The sequence below is a fragment of the Ahaetulla prasina genome, chromosome 1, assembly GCF_028640845.1.
Source record: "Ahaetulla prasina isolate Xishuangbanna chromosome 1, ASM2864084v1, whole genome shotgun sequence".
In the NCBI taxonomy this organism is placed as follows: Eukaryota; Metazoa; Chordata; class Lepidosauria; order Squamata; family Colubridae; genus Ahaetulla; species Ahaetulla prasina.
In genome coordinates, this window is record NC_080539.1 from 1,049,307 (window position 1) to 1,066,540 (window position 17,234).

Here is a 17,234-nt window from a genome sequence, read left to right on the forward strand (position 1 = left end):
AGGAGAACCACCGTAAAACGGTGCCTCCCACACCCAAGCCCTCCAACCGCCGCAGCAGGATACCATGGTCGATGGTATCAAACACTGCTGACAAATCTAACAGGACAAGAACAGAGGAGCAACCTCTGTCCCGTGCCCTCCAGAGATCATCAGCCAACGCGAACAAAGCTGTCTCTGTGCTGTACCCAGGCCTGAAGCCGGACTGGCACGGGTCTAGATAAACAGTTTCCTCCAGGTACTGGGGGAGTTGCCAAGCCACCACACTCTCCACAACCTTCGCCAAAAAGCGAAGATTGGAAACCGGATGATAGTTAACCAAAATAGCTGGGTCCAGGGAAGGCTTCTTAAGGAGGGGTCTCACCACCGCCTCTTTCAAGGCGGCTGGGAAGACTCCCTCCCTCAGAGAAGCACTGGTAATTCCCTGGAGCCAGCCTCGTGTAACCTGGGTGGCCAGTACCAACCAGGAGGGACACGGGTCCAATAAACATGTGGTGGCATTCAACCTCCCCAGTATCCTGTCCATGTCATCGGGAGTCACAGGGTCAAACTCAGCCCAAACAATGTTCTCAAGACGTGCCCGCGTCATCCCGTCTGGATCTACCCAATCTATGTCCAGCCCATCCCGGATCTGAGCGATTTTATCGTGCAGATAACTTCCAAATTCCTCAGCCCATCCCTGCAAGGGATCCTCCCGAGCCCCCTGAAATAGAAGGGAGCGGGTCGCCCTAAACAAGGCGGCTGGGCGGTTATCTGCCGATGCTATAAGGGCGGCAAAGTATACTTGCTTCGCCGTCCTTATTACCTGAGCTTAAAACATACTTATTTAATTGCGCAGGACTGAGTTTGATTTTAAATTTATGGGTTTTAAATTGGGTTTTATTCCTATATTTTTAATTATTGGGCTTTTAGAATAAGTTTTTTAATTGTTTTTATATTGTATTTATGTGTTTTTTAAGTGCCTGTAAACCGCCCTGAGTCCTTCGGGAGATAGGGCGGTATATAAATATGATCAAATAAATAAATAAATAAATAAACTAGATAGGTCTGAATATGTGACCGTACTAGTGTTCGGTCAGATTCGGAGCGGCTGGCCCTCCAGGCGCTCTCTAGGCGTCTTCTCCGGCGCTTCATCTCTCTCAGCTCCTCAGTAAACCAAGGAGCCGGTCGAGAGCAGCGCCGGGTCAGAGGCTGCATCGGCACGACGCGGTCCAAAGCCCCCGCCGCTGCCCTTTCCCAGGCGGCAGCGAGTTCTTCGGCCGAGCCGTGGGCCAGATCCTCAGGAAATGGCCCAAGCTCCGTCAGGAACCTACTCGGGTCCATCAGGCGCCTGGGACAGAACCAACGAACTGGCTTCGTCTCCCTGCGGTGAGGGTCTGCAGTCCGAGAATCCAGGCGAAGGAGAGAATGATCTGTCCACAGCAGGAGAGTAATGACTAAATCCCCCACATCCAGATCATTCAGCCACTGTCCCGAGACAAAAATCAGGTCCAACGAGTGTCCCCCAGTGTGTTTGGGCCCATTCACTAACTGGGTCAGGTCAGGCCATGAACTCCTGAGCTGACGACGATGACTCACCTACCGATGGCAGATTGAAATCCCCCATGACCATAAGCCTGGGGGTATTAACTGCCGCCTCGGCTATCACATCGAGCAGCTCAGGCAGGGCTGCTGTCACGTGGCAGGGAGCCAGGTACGTGATCAGTAAACCCATCTGTACCCCATGGCCCCACCGCACAAAGAGAGACTCACAGCCGGCTGTCTGCGGGACAGTGACCTCCCTCGGTTCCAAACTCTCATTTATAATAACTGCAACCCCCCCCCCCCCTGCCTTGAACCCTCGGCTGATGAAATGCACGGAAGCCCGGTGGGCACATCTCAACGAGAGGCACGCCCCCTTCTGTGCCCAACCAGGTCTCCGTAACACCCATCAGGTCCGCACCCCCCTCCTGTATCAGATCTGAAATGAGGGGGGGCCTTATTGACAACGGACCTGGCGTTGCATAACATCAGTCGAAGGTCGTGGCCCTGGGGAATCTGACCACTCGGGGAACGGGAAAAGGCAGCGGGACCGGAGCACGCAATCGCTTATAAACAGTGTGGGCGCGCTCCCTGAACATATGGTCCCCTCCTTCCGCCATATCTGCCCCTCCCATAAATCGTACCGATGGAATAGTACTCTTGTCCAGGGGCTTCAGTCACACACACACCCCTAAACTCTCCGAACCTATCTTCATAACGCGAGCTCTAGCAAGGTCTGGCCCCCTCCCACACACACACCCCTTCCCATCCACCCTAGCCCTCCCTCCCCTTAAAAGCCCATTAAAAGATTTAGTTAAAAAGCTCCTCAAACCCCTCTTTTTTGCATGCCACCTCTCGGGGTTCCAGAACCCGTCATTAAGGTAGGCCCTTGATAAAATAGGGGGCCATATCCGTGAGAGAGGAGCATCTCGCAGACCCAAGAGTTGTGCAGGTGAATATATCATAAAACCAAATAGAATAGAATAGAATAGAATAGAATTTTTTATTGGCCAAGTGTGATTGGACACACAAGGAATTTGTCTTGGTGCATATGCTCTCAGTGTACATAAAAGAAAAGATACGTTCATCAAGGTACAACATTTACAACACAATTGATGATCAATATATCAATATAAATCATAAGGATTGCCAGCAACAAGTTATAGTCATACAGTCATAAGTGGAAAGACATTGGTGATGGGAACTATGAAACGATTAATAGTAGTGCAGATTCAGTAAATGGTCTGACAGTGTTGAGGGAATTATTTGTTTAGCAGAGTGATGGCCTTCGGGAAAAAACTGTTCTTGTGTCTAGTTGTTCTGGTGTGCAGTGCTCTATAGCGTCGTTTTGAGGGTAGGAGTTGAAACAGTTTATGTCCAGGATGCGAGGGATCTGCAAATATTTTCATGGCCCTCTTCTTGATTCGTGCAGTATACAGGTCCCCAATGGAAGGCAGGTTGGTAGCAATTATTTTTTCTGCAGTTCTAATTATCCTCTGAAGTCTGTGTTTTTCTTGTTGGGTTGCAGAACCGAACCAGACAGTTATAGAGGTGCAAATGACAGACTCAATAATTCCTCTGTAGAACTGGATCAGCAGCTCCTTGGGCAGTTTGAGCTTACTGAGTTGGCGCAGAAAGAACATTCTTTGTTGTCCTTTTTAATGATGTTTTGATGTTAGCTGTCCATTTGAGATCTTGCGATATGATAGAACCCAGAAATTTGAAGGTCTCTACTGGTGCTACTGCGTTGTCTAGTATTGTAAGAGGTGGAAGCATGGAAGGGTTTCTCCTAAACTCTACCACCATTTCTACAGTTTTGAGTGTGTTCAGTTCCAGATTGTTCTGGTTGCACCACGAGGCTAGTTGTTCAACCTCCCATCTGTATGCGGATTCATCATTGTCTCAAATGAGACCAATCACTGTTGTGTCATCTGCAAACTTCATTAGTTTAACAGATGGATCGTTAGAGATGCAGTTATTGGTGTATAGAAAGAAGAGAAGTGGGGAGAGCACACAGCCTTGGGGGGACCTGTGCTAAATGTACAGGTATCTGATGTGATTCTGCTTGGCTTCACCTGCTGCTTCCTGTTTGTTAGGAAGCTTGTGATCCACTTACAAGTCTGTTCCGGTACCTGTAGCTGGTTTAGCTTAGTTAGAAGAATGTCTGGAATGATGGTATTGAATGCTGAACTAAAGTCTACAAAAAGGACCCTTGCATAGGTCTTTGGAGACTCAAGATGTTGTAGGATGTAGTGCAGAGCCATATTAACAGCATCATCTGTTGATCTATTTGCTCGGTATGCAAATTGCAAGGGGTCTAACAGCGGATCCGTGATGGTTTTCAGGTAGGAAAGCACTAGCCTTTCAAAGGTTTTCATGACTACAGATGTTAGAGCAACTGGTCTGTAGTCATTCAGTTCCTTGATGGTGGGCTTCTTGGCACTGGGATGATGGTAGAGCGTTTGAAGCAAGAAGGAACATAGCACATCTCTAGTGATTTATTGAAAATATGGGTGAAGATGGGGGCCAATTGGTCAGCACAGACTTTTAAGCAAGAAGGAGTTATCTTGTCTGGGCCTGGAGCTTTTCCTGGCTTTTGTCTGTGAAATAGGTCCTGCACTTCCTTTTCTGTGATCACTAGGGGTTGTGAACCCAATGAAATGGGGTCAGTTGTAGGAGGCTTGGCTGTTGTTGGTGTGTCTGAGATGGGGTTGTGGAGATAGGTGGCTGTAGTTTCCTTTCAAACCTGCAGTAAAACTCATTCAGGTCATCTGCCAGTTGTTGATTACCTTCAGCCTGGGAAGGAGGTTTGCCATAGCCGGTGATATTTTTAAGAGTTTTCCACATGTTTGCTGGTTCATTTGCTGAAAATTGATTCTTTAGCTTTTCAGAGTAGCTTCTTTTTGCTGCTCTTATCTCCCTTGTTAGTGCATTTCTGGCCTGATTGTACAGCATTTTATCACCTTTTCTGTAGGCTTCCTCTTTGGAATGTCGTAGCTGCTTAAGTTTAGGTGTAAACCAAGGTTTGTTATTACTGTGTATTCGCAAGTCAGGGATCGGGGAGTCGTGTCCCAACCAGTCCAAGGTGGTTTCTACAGTTAGCAAGATAAAAACCCCCAAGGATGCTCTGCCAGCTAAGGAAGGATGTATCAAAGAACCAAACAGAAGACCAAAGAGATGTCCATCAGCCAGACACAAGAGGCTCCACTCGTCGGCCCAACATGTTCTTGCTGTCAGTCCCGGGTCAAAGGCACAAAGGTTTCACCAGACAGTCCACAGGACAGTTCTTTGTCCTGTACCCCAAAACACTGGATATTGTCCTGCATGCAGCAGCTTGATGTACACATTAAGTAAAATAGAGGTGAGGGTTGTGGCGACCATATTTAGGGTGCTCCAGAGGCTCCGTCCCTCCTGCCCCTTGGCCGTTAGAACCATCCACTCAACAAGGAGAGAGACACACACCCCCGAATGGTTCCCGTGAGGCCCACCCCATGCAGACTGTCCACAGAGGTTCTTGGTTGAAACCATCAGAGCCAAGAAAGCCTCCAGAAGGACAAGGAGGGCTCTGCTCCCCACAACGTCATAGATGAGAGTGACCAATGCATTTTCTGACCCTAAAGAGCCCCAAGGACCCATTTCTCCCTGAGCTTTTCAGGTGGACCAGGCCATTCTTCCCTTGGTGACTGCAGAAGACACTTTGGGCCACCATCAGGGTCTTTTGATGGACAAGCACCACTGGTGGTGAAATCAATCACATACACCATCTCCTCCTCCTCCTCTTCCACCCAAGCTTCAGCAATGCTGGGTTCACGGCCGCACGTCCAGTGGGGCCTCCTGAATTCCTTCCCTCCTTCCTTCCTTGGCAGGTGGGGATGACCGTCCATTGCAGGATCATGAAGATCGACATTGAAAAGTTCAGCGCTGACCTGACCTGTAGAACATCCGACCTCATGGACAGGAGTAATGAGTGGAAGCTGCCCAAGGACGCCCACTACGACTTTGCGGACGAGGCCGCCGACCACAAGCAGGAGGAAGAGCTGAAGAGGAAGCAGCAACGGACAAGTGAGTCCGGGGTGGGGCCCGGCCCTCCCACCTGGGGGAAGGAGGGAAGGGAGGGCAGGCGGACCTCTCGCCGGAAAGCAGATGCCAACGGGCGGCCCGGCCTCTTCTCCTCTTCTCCCCGCAGCATACATCAAGCGGGTGATCGCGCACCCCTCCTTCCACAACATCAACTTCAAGCAGGCGGAGAAGATGATGGAGACCATGGACCAAGGCGATGTCATCATCCGGCCCAGCAGCAAAGGAGAGAATCACCTGACTGTCACCTGGAAGGTGTGCGACAACATCTACCAGCACGTGGATGTGCGAGAGGAGGGCAAGGAGAACGCCTTCAGCCTGGGCTCCACCCTCTGGATCAACACCGAAGTGAGCGGGGCCGAGCACACGTGGCCGGGGGGGAGAGGGGTGGTCGGGTCCCCATAGATCCCTGTTGGGACGCTGCCATTCTGATGGGAGGGGGACCCAGTGGCATTTTATGACCTATTCCTAGTTCTGGTCTTTACTTTGATGTACCTTCCTGGGAATGTGGGGGGAGGGATGAGCCTGGGGCCCTCTGTTTCGTCTCAGATCACCTGAGAACAATTTCTTATCGCCTTCTCAGCTCAAAAGTTCCCACAACAACGTCCCACCTGGGGATTGGCTCACTTCTGACTGGACGCAGGGGAGGGAACTTTTAACCTAATGTTTTCGAGCGGGAACTTCAGATCCTGCTATTCTCCTTGCTATCACTACCTCCCAAGAAAAGTTCCTTTTGAATTGCTGCCTGTTTCAAGAGTTCTGCTCTCTTGAGGGGAGGGGAGGGGAGAGGCAAGACCTTACAGGGGTCCTTTCCTCTGGCACCTCCTCCCATTCGTCTTTCCTCTCCCAGGAGTTTGAGGACCTGGACGAGATTGTGGCCCGCTATGTCCAGCCCATGGCCTCCTTCGCCCGCGATTTGCTCGGCCATAAATACTACCAAGATTGCAACGGAGGAGACCGGAAGGTGAGGGGTGGGGGCTGGGCAGAGTCCCTTCTTAATAAGGGGTCACCTTTGACATGTAATGTTATTTTCTTCAAAAAGAAGTTGAAATACGAAACTCAAAAAAAAATTAGATGCATAAAAGAAAAATGAAGAAGAAACAAAAGAGACAGTATACTGTATTAAACAAAAAAGTACGTTGAAAAAAAGCACAAACACACACATACATATTGTCCCCTCCAGTTAAATCCCGGTGAATATATTACAATAATCTCCATCTCCCACCCCTCTTATGAGGGCTCCCCTTGACCACAGGGCTGAGCTGCAGCTCTCTTCATCCGGTGCAGATGGGATTAAACCTTTGAAGAGGTTTTGTGTGTCGGAAGTGGTGCTGTCCGGTTCCTTCCGGTTTTGGGCTCTAGTAGATGACCTCAACTCTCCCCTTCCAATGCTTCTCGGGGCAGAGCTGGGTCCTCCCACCACCCAGGTGGACTGGCATCCAGTCCCAGACGCCCCTCTGGATTCAGTTCTGTGGGCAGCAGCCGGCTTAACCCTCTTCAACCAAGAACCGGGAGTTTTATGGGCCTGGCTGATGACGGTCGGCTTGGACGCAGGAAGGAAATTCTGTGGTGTTGGGGATGTTCCCCCCCCCCCGTCTTTTGAATGGGCACCCTGAGGTTTCCCAGGGAGGGAGGAGCCTCCTTTCGGGGCAGATGCCAACCACTGTCTCCTCTCCCTCGTCTGTCTTCTCAGAAACTGGAGGAGCTGCTGGTGAAAACCAAGAAGGAGAAGCCCACCTTCATCCCCTACTTCATCTGCTCCTGCAAGGACCTTCCGGGGAAGTTCCTGCTGGGCTACCAGCCGCGAGGCAAGCCGAGGTGGGTCAGAGGGTCAGGCTCTTCGGCTGCTCCCTGGTCAGCCTGGTCCGGCCCAGTGGCCTTTTCAGTAGGGTCCCTGCCTGGGGTTCACCCCAGGACCTCTTGCACGCATAGTGGCGGTCTTGCTGCTGAGAGAAACCCTTCCTCCCCCACCCCAAGAAATGCCAGTATTTCGTGTGTGCTTCCCCTCCCCTCCACACACCCCTGGGGTCTCTGCCTTTCTGGCTTCTTCCGGCAAACAGGCGAGCCTGAATCAGAAGAAGTTACGGGTTGGGGGGGTGTCCCGCTCTTCCCCCCAGGACTGGCCTGACCGTCCATGTTGGCTCGAGTTGCCACAAAATTCTCTTGCCACAGAATCGAGTATGTGACGGTGACGCCGGAGGGATTCCGGTACCGCAACCACATCTTCCCTACAGTCAACGGCCTTTTCCGGTGGTTCAAGGATCACTACCAGGACCCTGTGCCAGGTAAGGCCTAGGCCCGCCCACCTGCCACCTGGGCTCCTCCATGCAGTGTCTGTTGCCCCTCTTGAACAGCTGGAATTGCTGGACAAAGGCCAGGGAGCTCCTTCCCTGCCGCTGCCTGGAAAGAGAGTTCTATTAATTTCATTGATGGATGGATGGATTTCTATAGCCACCCATCTCAGCCAACGAGACTGAGCCAAGGAAAGCCAGGGAGCGCCTTCCCTGCCTCTCCCTGGAGTGATGGGGTTCATTTTCATTTATGTTTGATTTGATTTGATTTGTCCGCCCATCTCAACAAACAATTCTGGATGGCTCACAATTCAAAAACATACATTATCATTAAAATCTTAAAAAGCATTTTAAAGCAGTAAAAGCAATAAAAACCATTTAAAAATATCATTAAAACGTCTAATTTGGGCAGCTAGAGAGCAAGAGGTCTCTTCACAGGATGGCCCAGGAGGGAGGCCCTCGGGGCATGTGGCGCTCCAAGCTCTGGAGCACAGCCTGTTCTTGAAAGCTTCACAGAAGGCTAATGGGTGGGTGGGTGGGTGGTGACGTTGCTGGCTCTGGCCTTGAACAGGGTGGTGGGTGCCTGGTTCCGTGCTGCCCCTTCAAAGGGTCCTCCAGTGCCTCTGAGCTCCAGGGGCCACGGCCAATATCGAGCAGCGTTCCAGTACTCCAGGGATTGTCACAAAGAAAAAGATGATGGTGTTATTCCTAGCCTTTCCAGAAGGCTACAAAGCCCAGAGTCCACATCCTTGGTCCACCACTTCCTGCACAGCTGAGCAAGAGACACTCCCCCCCTTTCCAATCTGCCTACAGCTCAGGGCCCCTCCCTTCACTCTCTCCCATTGTGCCAGTCCAGCCAGAGAGAGTCTCTCAGCCAAGGAGCCCCTTTCTGAAGCTCTCACCTGGGAACCCTCCCTCTCTTCTTTTCTCTTCTCCCCTCCCTGCGCAGGCGTCACTCCCAGCAGCAGCAGCCGAACCCGGACGCCCGCCTCCATCAACGCCACTCCTGCCAACATCAACCTTGCAGGTGAGTCTCTGTGGAGGCCCCCGTGGTGCCCCCTCCCTGCCTGGCGCCTGGGAACAGGGAGGGGTTTTCTAATCGCCTGCCTCCCTCCCTCTGTCTCGGCAGACCTGACCCGAGCCGTCAACGCCTTGCCACAGAACATGACCTCCCAGATGTTCAGCGCCATCGCTGCCGTGACGGGGCAGGGGCAAAACGCCAACGCCACCCCTGCGCAGTGGGCTTCCAGCCAATACGGCTATGGGGGCAGCGGCGGGGGCAGCAGCGCATATCACGTGAGTGGGCGGAAGGGGTCTGGGCCCCACAGGAGTCACCTGACACTGCCCCACCTCAGCTGGGCAGCAGGACAAGTGTTCATTCCCAGAGACGGTCTGTGGAGCTTCTCCACCATCCGGGTCACGGTTGTCCCAAAATTGTTTTTTTTCCCAAAAGGCAATTGGGCTTTCTGGTTTTTCTTTAAAAACGTTTCCCTTCTCACCCAAGAAGCTTCTTCAGCTCTGACTGGATGGTGGGGAAGGGAAGGATTTACACTCCTTGCAGACACAGCTGGTCATTTGCATTTCTTTTAGAGAGTCATTGAGGCCACTTGGAGGTTTTTCTGTGTCCTCAGGGTCACCTGAGTGCTGCAAATGGGGGTGGAGCCCTCTTGGGACTGTGACAACAATTTCAACAACTTTCAACAGTTCCAAGAAGGCTCCGCCCCCATTTGCACCACTCAGGGGACCCCCGAGGACACAGAAAAGTAGCCTCAGTGGCCCTCCACCGTGTTTCCCCGGAAATAAGACCCCATCTTATATTTTTTTTGAACCCTGAAATAAGTGCTTGGTCTTATTGCCATGCACTCAGAGGCCCAATTGGGCTTATTATCAGGGCATGTCTTATTTTGGGGGAAACAGAATGTTAGAATGCATTGCATTTTGCCTCCTTCAGTCTCAAAAGACGATGGTGTCATGCTCTGAAAAGAGATCCTAAAACAGCATCTAGTGTGGCTAAGAAGGCCAGTTCGAGAGTGGCAGTCCCTTCCACACTGAGGGCAGGTACATTCTGCCCTCATTAGAATGCAAATGACCAGTTATTTGCAAGGAATATAAACCCTTCCCCCCCCCCCCCCGCCACATCCAGTCGAAGCTGAAGAAGCTTCTGGGAGGAGAAGCGAAATGTCTTCAAACAAAAACCAGAAAGTCCAGTTGCCTCTTGGGGGAAAAAAAAAACACCTTTGGGATTCCCAGAGACCTTTTGCCCAAATCCTGCCCACTTGGTGCCCCAAGTTTATTGGGAGGAAAAGAGAGAAAGCTACTCAGGGCTGCATCAGCTACAGGCCCAGGACTCCCTCCATGAGTCCGACTGCTTTGAAAGTGGGCAGGAGAGCAGAGGGGGGGCTATTTTCCTATGGGGGGGGGAGCTGCCAGGGAAGGAGCTCCTCCAGGGACGAATGGGCTGAGCTGGCAGCCAGAGGGGCTCAACGGTCACCCTGCCAGCAAGAGCCGGGACGAGGCGACATCCATGCTGGCCGATTTGTCAAGTGCCAGGAATTCTGTGGCCCTTATGGACATGGCTTGATCTAAGATGGTCACTATTTTCCAGTTGAAACGATAGTTAAATCTGTCCATGTACTGTGGAATCAAGGAGTTTTCATCGTGTCTTCATAGTTGGTGTGCGTGGATGTGGTTTATAACAGAATAACAAGAGTTGGAAGGGACCTTGGAGGTCTTCTAGTCCAACCCCCTGATCAAGCAGGAGACCCTATAATATTTCAGAGAAATGACTTCACCAGGCGACTTCAGCAGTTGCCCTGCCAGTAAGAGAGCCTGGACAAGGCTGCACAGCCAGCAGGCCCTGGGCATGCCTGAACAGGGGAGGGGGGGGTGTCCTTCCTTCCTCACCAAAAACCCAGGAACAGCTGGGAAAGTCTGTCCTGAGCCTGGAGGGAGAATTGAGCCATTCACACAACACCCAAATGAATTCATTGCATATTTCCACAAGAGATGGAACCTCAACTAATTCCCTAGACTGGCTAGCCCAGAGAAAAGAAGGACTAGGGGTGGACATGATAGCAGTCTTCCAATATTGGAAGGGCTGCTACAAAGAAGAGGGGGTCAGTCTAGTCTCCAACCTTGGCAACTCCCAGCTTTGCTGGCTGAGGAACTCTGGGAGTTGAAGTTCACAAGACTTAAAGTGGCCTCGGTTGGAGACCTCTGCTCCAAAGCCCCAGAAGGAATGAGGGATGGAAGGAGGACAAGAAGGAATGGATGCAAACTCATCAAGGGGATAAACAACCCAGAATTAAGGAGGAACTTCCTGACAGTGAGGACAATCAGCCAGTGGAACAGCTGGCCACCAGAAGTTGTGGGTGCTCCATCACTGGAGGTTTTTAATAAGAGACTGGACAGCCACTTGTCAAGTAGCCCCTGACTTCATTTAGTGACCATTTGAAGTTACAATGGCACTGAAAAAAGTGACTTACGACCATTGTTCACACTTAAAATCCTTGTAGCCTCTTCAGAGTCACCGATCAACATTCAGACGCTTGGCAACCTGACTCATATTTATGACGGGGTCACGTGAGTCCCCTTTTGCGACCTTCCGACAAGCAAAGTCCACGGGAGAAGCCGGATTCGCTTCACAACCATGTTAACAATTGAATAGAATAGAATAGAATAGAATTTTTTATTGGCCAAGTGTGATTGGACACACAAGGAATTTGTCTTGGTGCAGATGCTCTCAGTGTACATAAAAGAAAAGATACCTTCATCAAGGTACAACATTTACAACACAAATGATGATCAATTGGACAGGTTGCTGGGGAGGTTGCATGCGACCACGTGTTTACTGGACCCGTGTCCTTCCTGGTTAGTACTGGCTGCTCAGGAAGTGACACGAGGCTGGTTCCAGGGGATTATAAATGCTTCTTTAGCTGAAGGGGTTTTCCCCGCCGCCTTGAAGGAGGCGGTGGTGAGACCTCTCCTGAAGAAGCCTTCCCTGGACCCAGCTATTTTGGGAAATTATCGTCCAGTCTCCAACCTTCGCTTTTAGCGAAGGTTGTAGAGAGTGGTTGCATGGCAGCTTCCCGGCACCTGGAGGAAGCTGTCTATCTAGACCCGTTCAGTCCGGCTTCCGGCCCGGTTATAGCACGGAGACGGCTTTGGTCGCGTTGGTGGATGACCTCTGGAGGGCCAGGGACAGGGGCTGTTCCTCTGCCTTGGTCCTATTAGATCTTTCAGCGGCTTTTGATACCATCGACCATGGTATCCTGCTGCGCCGGTTGGAGGGATTGGGAGTGGGAGGCACCGTTTATCGGTGGTTCTCCTCCTATCTCTCTGACGGGCCGCAGTCGGTGTTGACAGGGGGGCAGAGGTCGTCCTCGAGGGGCCTCACTTGTGGGGTACCCCAGGGGTCGATTCTCTCGCCTACCCTGTTCAACATCTACATGAAGCCGCTGGGTGAGGTCATCAGTGGGTTCGGGTGAGTTATCATCTGTACGCTGATGACACTCAGCTGTACTTTTCCACCCGGACCACCCCAACGAAGCGGTCAAGTGCTGTCCCGGTGCCTGGAAACCGTCTGGTCTGGATGGGGAGAAACAGACTCAAGCTCAATCCTCCAAGACGGAGTGGCTGTGGATTCCGGCACCCGGTACAGTCAGCTGCATCCGCAGCTGACTGTTGAAGCGAGTTAGTGGCCCCAAAGGAGGTGGTTCGCAACTTGGGCGTCCTCCTGGATGGCGGCTGTCCTTTGAGGAACATCTGGCAGCCGTCACCAGGAGGGCTTTTACCAAGTTCGCTTGGTTCGCCAGTTGCGCCCTTCCTTGACCGGGATGCCTTATGCACGGTCACTCACGCTCTGGTTACGTCTCGGCTGGATTATTGCAATGCTCTCTACATGGGGCTGCCCTTGAGGTGCACCCGGAGGCTGCAGTTAGTCAGAATGCAGCTGCGAGTGGTAATGGGAGCCGCTCGAGGCTCCCACGTAACACCTCTGCTCCGTGGTTGCACTGGCTTCCTGTGGTCTTTCGGGTGCGCTTCAAGATCCTGGTTACCACCTTTAAAGCGCTCCATGGCTTAGGACCCGGGTACTTACGAGACCGCCTGCTGTTACCGTATGCCTCCCATCGACCCGTACGCTCTCACAGAGAGGGCCTTCTCAGGGTGCCGTCCGCCAAACAATGTCGGCTGGCGGCTCCCAGGGGTAGGGCCTTCTCTGCGGGAGCACCAACGCTCTGGAACGAACTCCCCCCTGGCTTACGTCAAGTTCCTGATCTTCGGACCTTCCGTCGTGAGCTAAAAACATACTTATTTATTCAAGCAGGACTGGCATAAATAGTGATTTTAAATTGGGGTTTTAGAGATTTTAAACATTTTTAAATTTTTAAATTTTCGGCCATTTATTAATAGTTTCTTTTAATTTCTTTTAATTGTATATACTCTGTATTTTATTTCGGCTGTACACCGCCCTGAGTCCTTCGGGAGAAGGGCGGTATAGAAATCTAATAAAACTAAACTAAACTAACTAAACAATTGCACTGATTCGCTTAACAACTGCGGCAAGGAAAGTCATAAAATGGGGCAGAACAAATGTCTTCTTTAACAACAGAAATTTTGGGCTCAATTGTGGTTGTAAATTGAGGATTGGGTTTTCTGGCTCAGGAGGGGCTTGGACTAGGTTGGACTTAACAACCACAATTGAACCCAAAAGTTTCCACTGCTGAGTAAGACGGTGAGTTGTTAAGCAACTTGCACCCCATTTTATGACCGTTTTGCCAACACTGTTAAGCAGATTGTTGCAGTCATTAAGCGAATCCAGCTTCCCCCATTGACTTTGCCTGTCGGGTGGTCGCAAAAGAGGATCATGTGGCCCCTGGGACACAGCAACCGTCATAAATATGAGTCAGTTTCAGGCACCTGAATTTTGATCCTGTGATTACTGGGAGGCTACAGTGAGTGCAAGTGGAAAACAGTCCGAAGCCATTTTTGGGGGTGCCGTCGGAACTTCAGAGCGTGACTAAACAAAGGGTCGTAAGTCGAGGACTGCCTGTATATGAGTAGGTAAGGTTTTTCCCATTTGTGACGCGTCTCTCTTGAATTACAGGTCTTCACCACCCCCGCCCAGCAGCCGGTGGCCACCCCTCTGCTGACCCCCAGCTACTCCTACACCACCCCCAGCCAGCCCATCACCACCCCCCAGTACCACCAGCTTCAGGCCAGCACCACCCCCCAGTCCACACAGTCGCAGCCACAGTCGCAGCCTTCCTCCAGCACTGGGCAACGGCAGCCCCCAAAGTAAGCGAGGGGGGAGGGGGGAAGGGGGGCTAGAGCTCCAGTTTCTGAGTTGCTGTTCAGCAGGAGCCCCATCCAAGGCTGCTCCGCTCTCCTCCTCCTCCTCCTCCTCCACTGGCTGCCTGCCTGCCTGCCTCTCCAAGCAAGCCACTGAAGCCAGCCCTGGATGGGGGGGGGTGCTTCACCTTCTGGGGCCTGGGAAGGGGCTTCCTGGGTCACGTCCCACTTTAAGGAGAGTCTCAATCCTCCAGGTTGTGGTTGCCTCAAACTTGCTTTTTTCTTGAAAGTCCTTTGCTTCTCATCCAGGAAACTTCTGTAGTTCTTCATGGGGGCGGGGAAGGAGGGAGGGAAGGAAAAGAGGAGAGAGAGAGGAAAGAAAGGAGGAAGAAAGAAAAAGAAAAGGATAGATAGATTGATAGATAGGTTGATCATCAGGCCAGATGGATGGGAGATAGAGATAGAGATACTCTATATACTTAAATAGATGGATGAAAGGGAGGGAGGGAGGGAGGAAAGAAAGGAAAGAAAGAAAGAGAAAAGGAAAGAAAGAAAAAGGGAGGAAAGAGAATGTAAGGAAGGAAAGAAAAGAGAAGAGAAAGGAAGGAAGGAAGGTTCAGGCCAGATGGGTAGGAAATATATATATAGAAACATAGATGGATGGATGGATGGAAGTCTTGAGGAACTAAAGAAGATTCTTTGCTGAGAAGTGAAACATTTTCTTTTCTTTTCTTTTTTTTTAATTTTTTTATTACTTTTTTCCAACAAACAAAAAAGAAAATACATTATTACACCCTTGTGCTATACATAAAAAAAAAGGAAGATTTGGGTCTTCGGATATCTCCTCATGATTGCCAAAATCCACGTTCTCGAGGTACAGGTACCGAAGCATCCAATTTTCCAAGCGCATAGTCCACAAATGGTTTCCAAGTCTTCCAGAAAATATCTTCTTTATACACACCACTTCTAATTTTAATATCACATGTCATTTTATCATTTATGGCTAATTTCCACATTTCAGAATTCCACTCTTCTATTCTAAAAATCACATCTAATTTCCAATATCTAGCTATTATAATTCTACCTATTATAATCATAATTCTAATCAATTCTTTTTCATATTTTCTGATGAAAAATTACAAAGAGTGATGAGGACAAATTGGGAAAAAGATCTTAATATTGAAATACCAGAGTCAGATTGGAATGTGAATTGGAATAGTAGAATTATGAGAACTTTATCTATAAGGATTAAAGAGCATAATTATAAAGTTGTTTGGAAATGGTATTTGACTCCAGTAAGATTGTCACAAATGGATAAAAAAATTAGTAAAAAATGTTGGAGATGTGAGATGGAATTGGGGACTTATGAACATATGTGGTGTAAATGTGACAAGGTTAAAAAGTTTTGGCAACAATTGGAGAAAATGATATTTGAAATGATGAGGAAAGTAATAATATTGAGAGTGGAAACTATATTATTGTTGGTAATTAAGGAAATAGAATTAACAAAATAAAAAAAAGAAGTGAAACACTTTCAAAGGAAAAAAGAACCCAAGAAAGCTTTTTGGGAAAATGGGGATCAAGTTTTAAGGAACAAAGATTTATTTTCTTTTAGCTTTGTTATTTTCAGGCGTTTATGGAGTCAGCTTATTGGGCTCAAGCTACCTTTACAGTTATTTTCATCCTTTCACCGGATGACTTTCCCTCCCAAAGGCCTTGGGCGGCCATCGCTGTCTTGCTGGGTCTGCCCTGAATTTCGGAGGAAGCCTCACCAGGGAAGGAGCTTCTGCCAGGGCAGAAGCCAGGGCCAGGGACCCAGCAGCCCCACCTACACAAGGCTTCTGGGCCAAGACAGAGGGAATCGTGGTAGCTCAGGGTTGGAATAGGAATAGAATAGAATAGAATTATGGAATAGGAATCGAATCGATGAATTGGAGAGGTGCTTAGAGCTTGTTCCCTTTCTGGCTTTGAGTGTCTCTTTGCCTACTTTGTTGATGGCTCATTTATCAGACTTCCGGAAATGCCCTGGCATTTTTGGGCTCAGCTTGCCCTAGGGTCATCAGTTTCCCAGTTGGAACGATGATTAAATCTGTCCATATGTTGTGAAATTACGGCTTCCAAGAGCGGGAGTGTCCAACCTTGGCCCCTTTAAGACGGGGGGACTTGCTGGCTGGGGAATTCTGGGAGTTGAAATCCAGCCAAGGTTGGACACTCCTGCCAATGGGATGGCCCACCCATAGGACACAGCCACAGCTGAAGGGACCCATGCCACCGGTCCTCATTGTCTCCCTCGTTTTCCCTGCAGGTCCACCTCCCACGCGCCCATCGACTGGGGCAAGATGGCCGAACAGTGGCTGCAGGAGAAGGAGGCCGAACGCCGGAAGCAGAAGCAGCGGCTGACCCCTCGCCCTTCGCCCAGCCCCATGATCGAGAGCACGCCCATGTCCGTGGCCGGCGACGCCACCCCACTGTTGGACGAGATGGACCGGTAGTCTCCCGCAGAAGGAGCCCGATGACGCTGGCCCCCCCTTGCCCAGCCACTTCGCTCCATCTTCTTCCTTTCGTTCGATTTGCCCCGCGTGGAAAAAGTGTGCCAGGGACGCCCGGCTGCGCCCTCCGTAGGCAGCGGAGACTTGAAGAAGCCGCTGGGTTGTTGGCACCGAGGCGGCCCTGCGGCTCTCGGACCCATTGAGGCCTTTGAGTGTGCCTGGGTTTTTTTGCCCTGCGGTTCCCACTTTGCCAGGACTGGTGAGGCCGAAGCAGAATGGCCAGGCCAGGAGTGGCATGAGAAGGCCTGGCTTCAAACTGACTGGACATGGCCTGTCCGCCTCCTCTCCCTCCCTCCCTCTCTCTCTCTTTCTCTCCCTCGTTCGCTCTTGCTACTCTGTGCTCAGTGGCTGTGTCGATGTTCGGGGCGCTTTGCTGCCTGAGCTCCAAACAGAACGTGGCCTCCGCCATAAGCCGCATCGCAGGACAATATTTATTCAGTTGTGTTACTAAAAAAGGAAAGAAAAGAAGAAAGGAAAAAAAGCTTGCAAGAAAAACAGCCCAGTCAGT

General features: G+C 50.6%; 1 protein-coding gene across 2 annotated transcripts in view; it reads left to right on the forward strand.

Annotated features, from left to right (window-relative positions):
* Positions 1 to 16,801, forward strand: part of SUPT6H (SPT6 homolog, histone chaperone and transcription elongation factor) — a 59,267-nt gene extending 42,466 nt beyond the window's left edge. For both annotated transcript variants that reach the window (XM_058163926.1, XM_058163927.1), the window contains exons 29-37: positions 5,385 to 5,580; positions 5,705 to 5,943; positions 6,446 to 6,559; positions 7,289 to 7,413; positions 7,768 to 7,880; positions 8,836 to 8,913; positions 9,016 to 9,182; positions 13,993 to 14,183; positions 16,483 to 16,801. In XM_058163926.1, the coding sequence (XP_058019909.1) occupies positions 5,385 to 5,580; positions 5,705 to 5,943; positions 6,446 to 6,559; positions 7,289 to 7,413; positions 7,768 to 7,880; positions 8,836 to 8,913; positions 9,016 to 9,182; positions 13,993 to 14,183; positions 16,483 to 16,669 (1,410 nt within the window). In that variant the 3' untranslated portion in view covers positions 16,670 to 16,801. The remainder of the gene's footprint in view (positions 1 to 5,384; positions 5,581 to 5,704; positions 5,944 to 6,445; positions 6,560 to 7,288; positions 7,414 to 7,767; positions 7,881 to 8,835; positions 8,914 to 9,015; positions 9,183 to 13,992; positions 14,184 to 16,482) is intronic.
* The last annotated feature ends 433 nt before the right edge of the window (positions 16,802 to 17,234 follow it).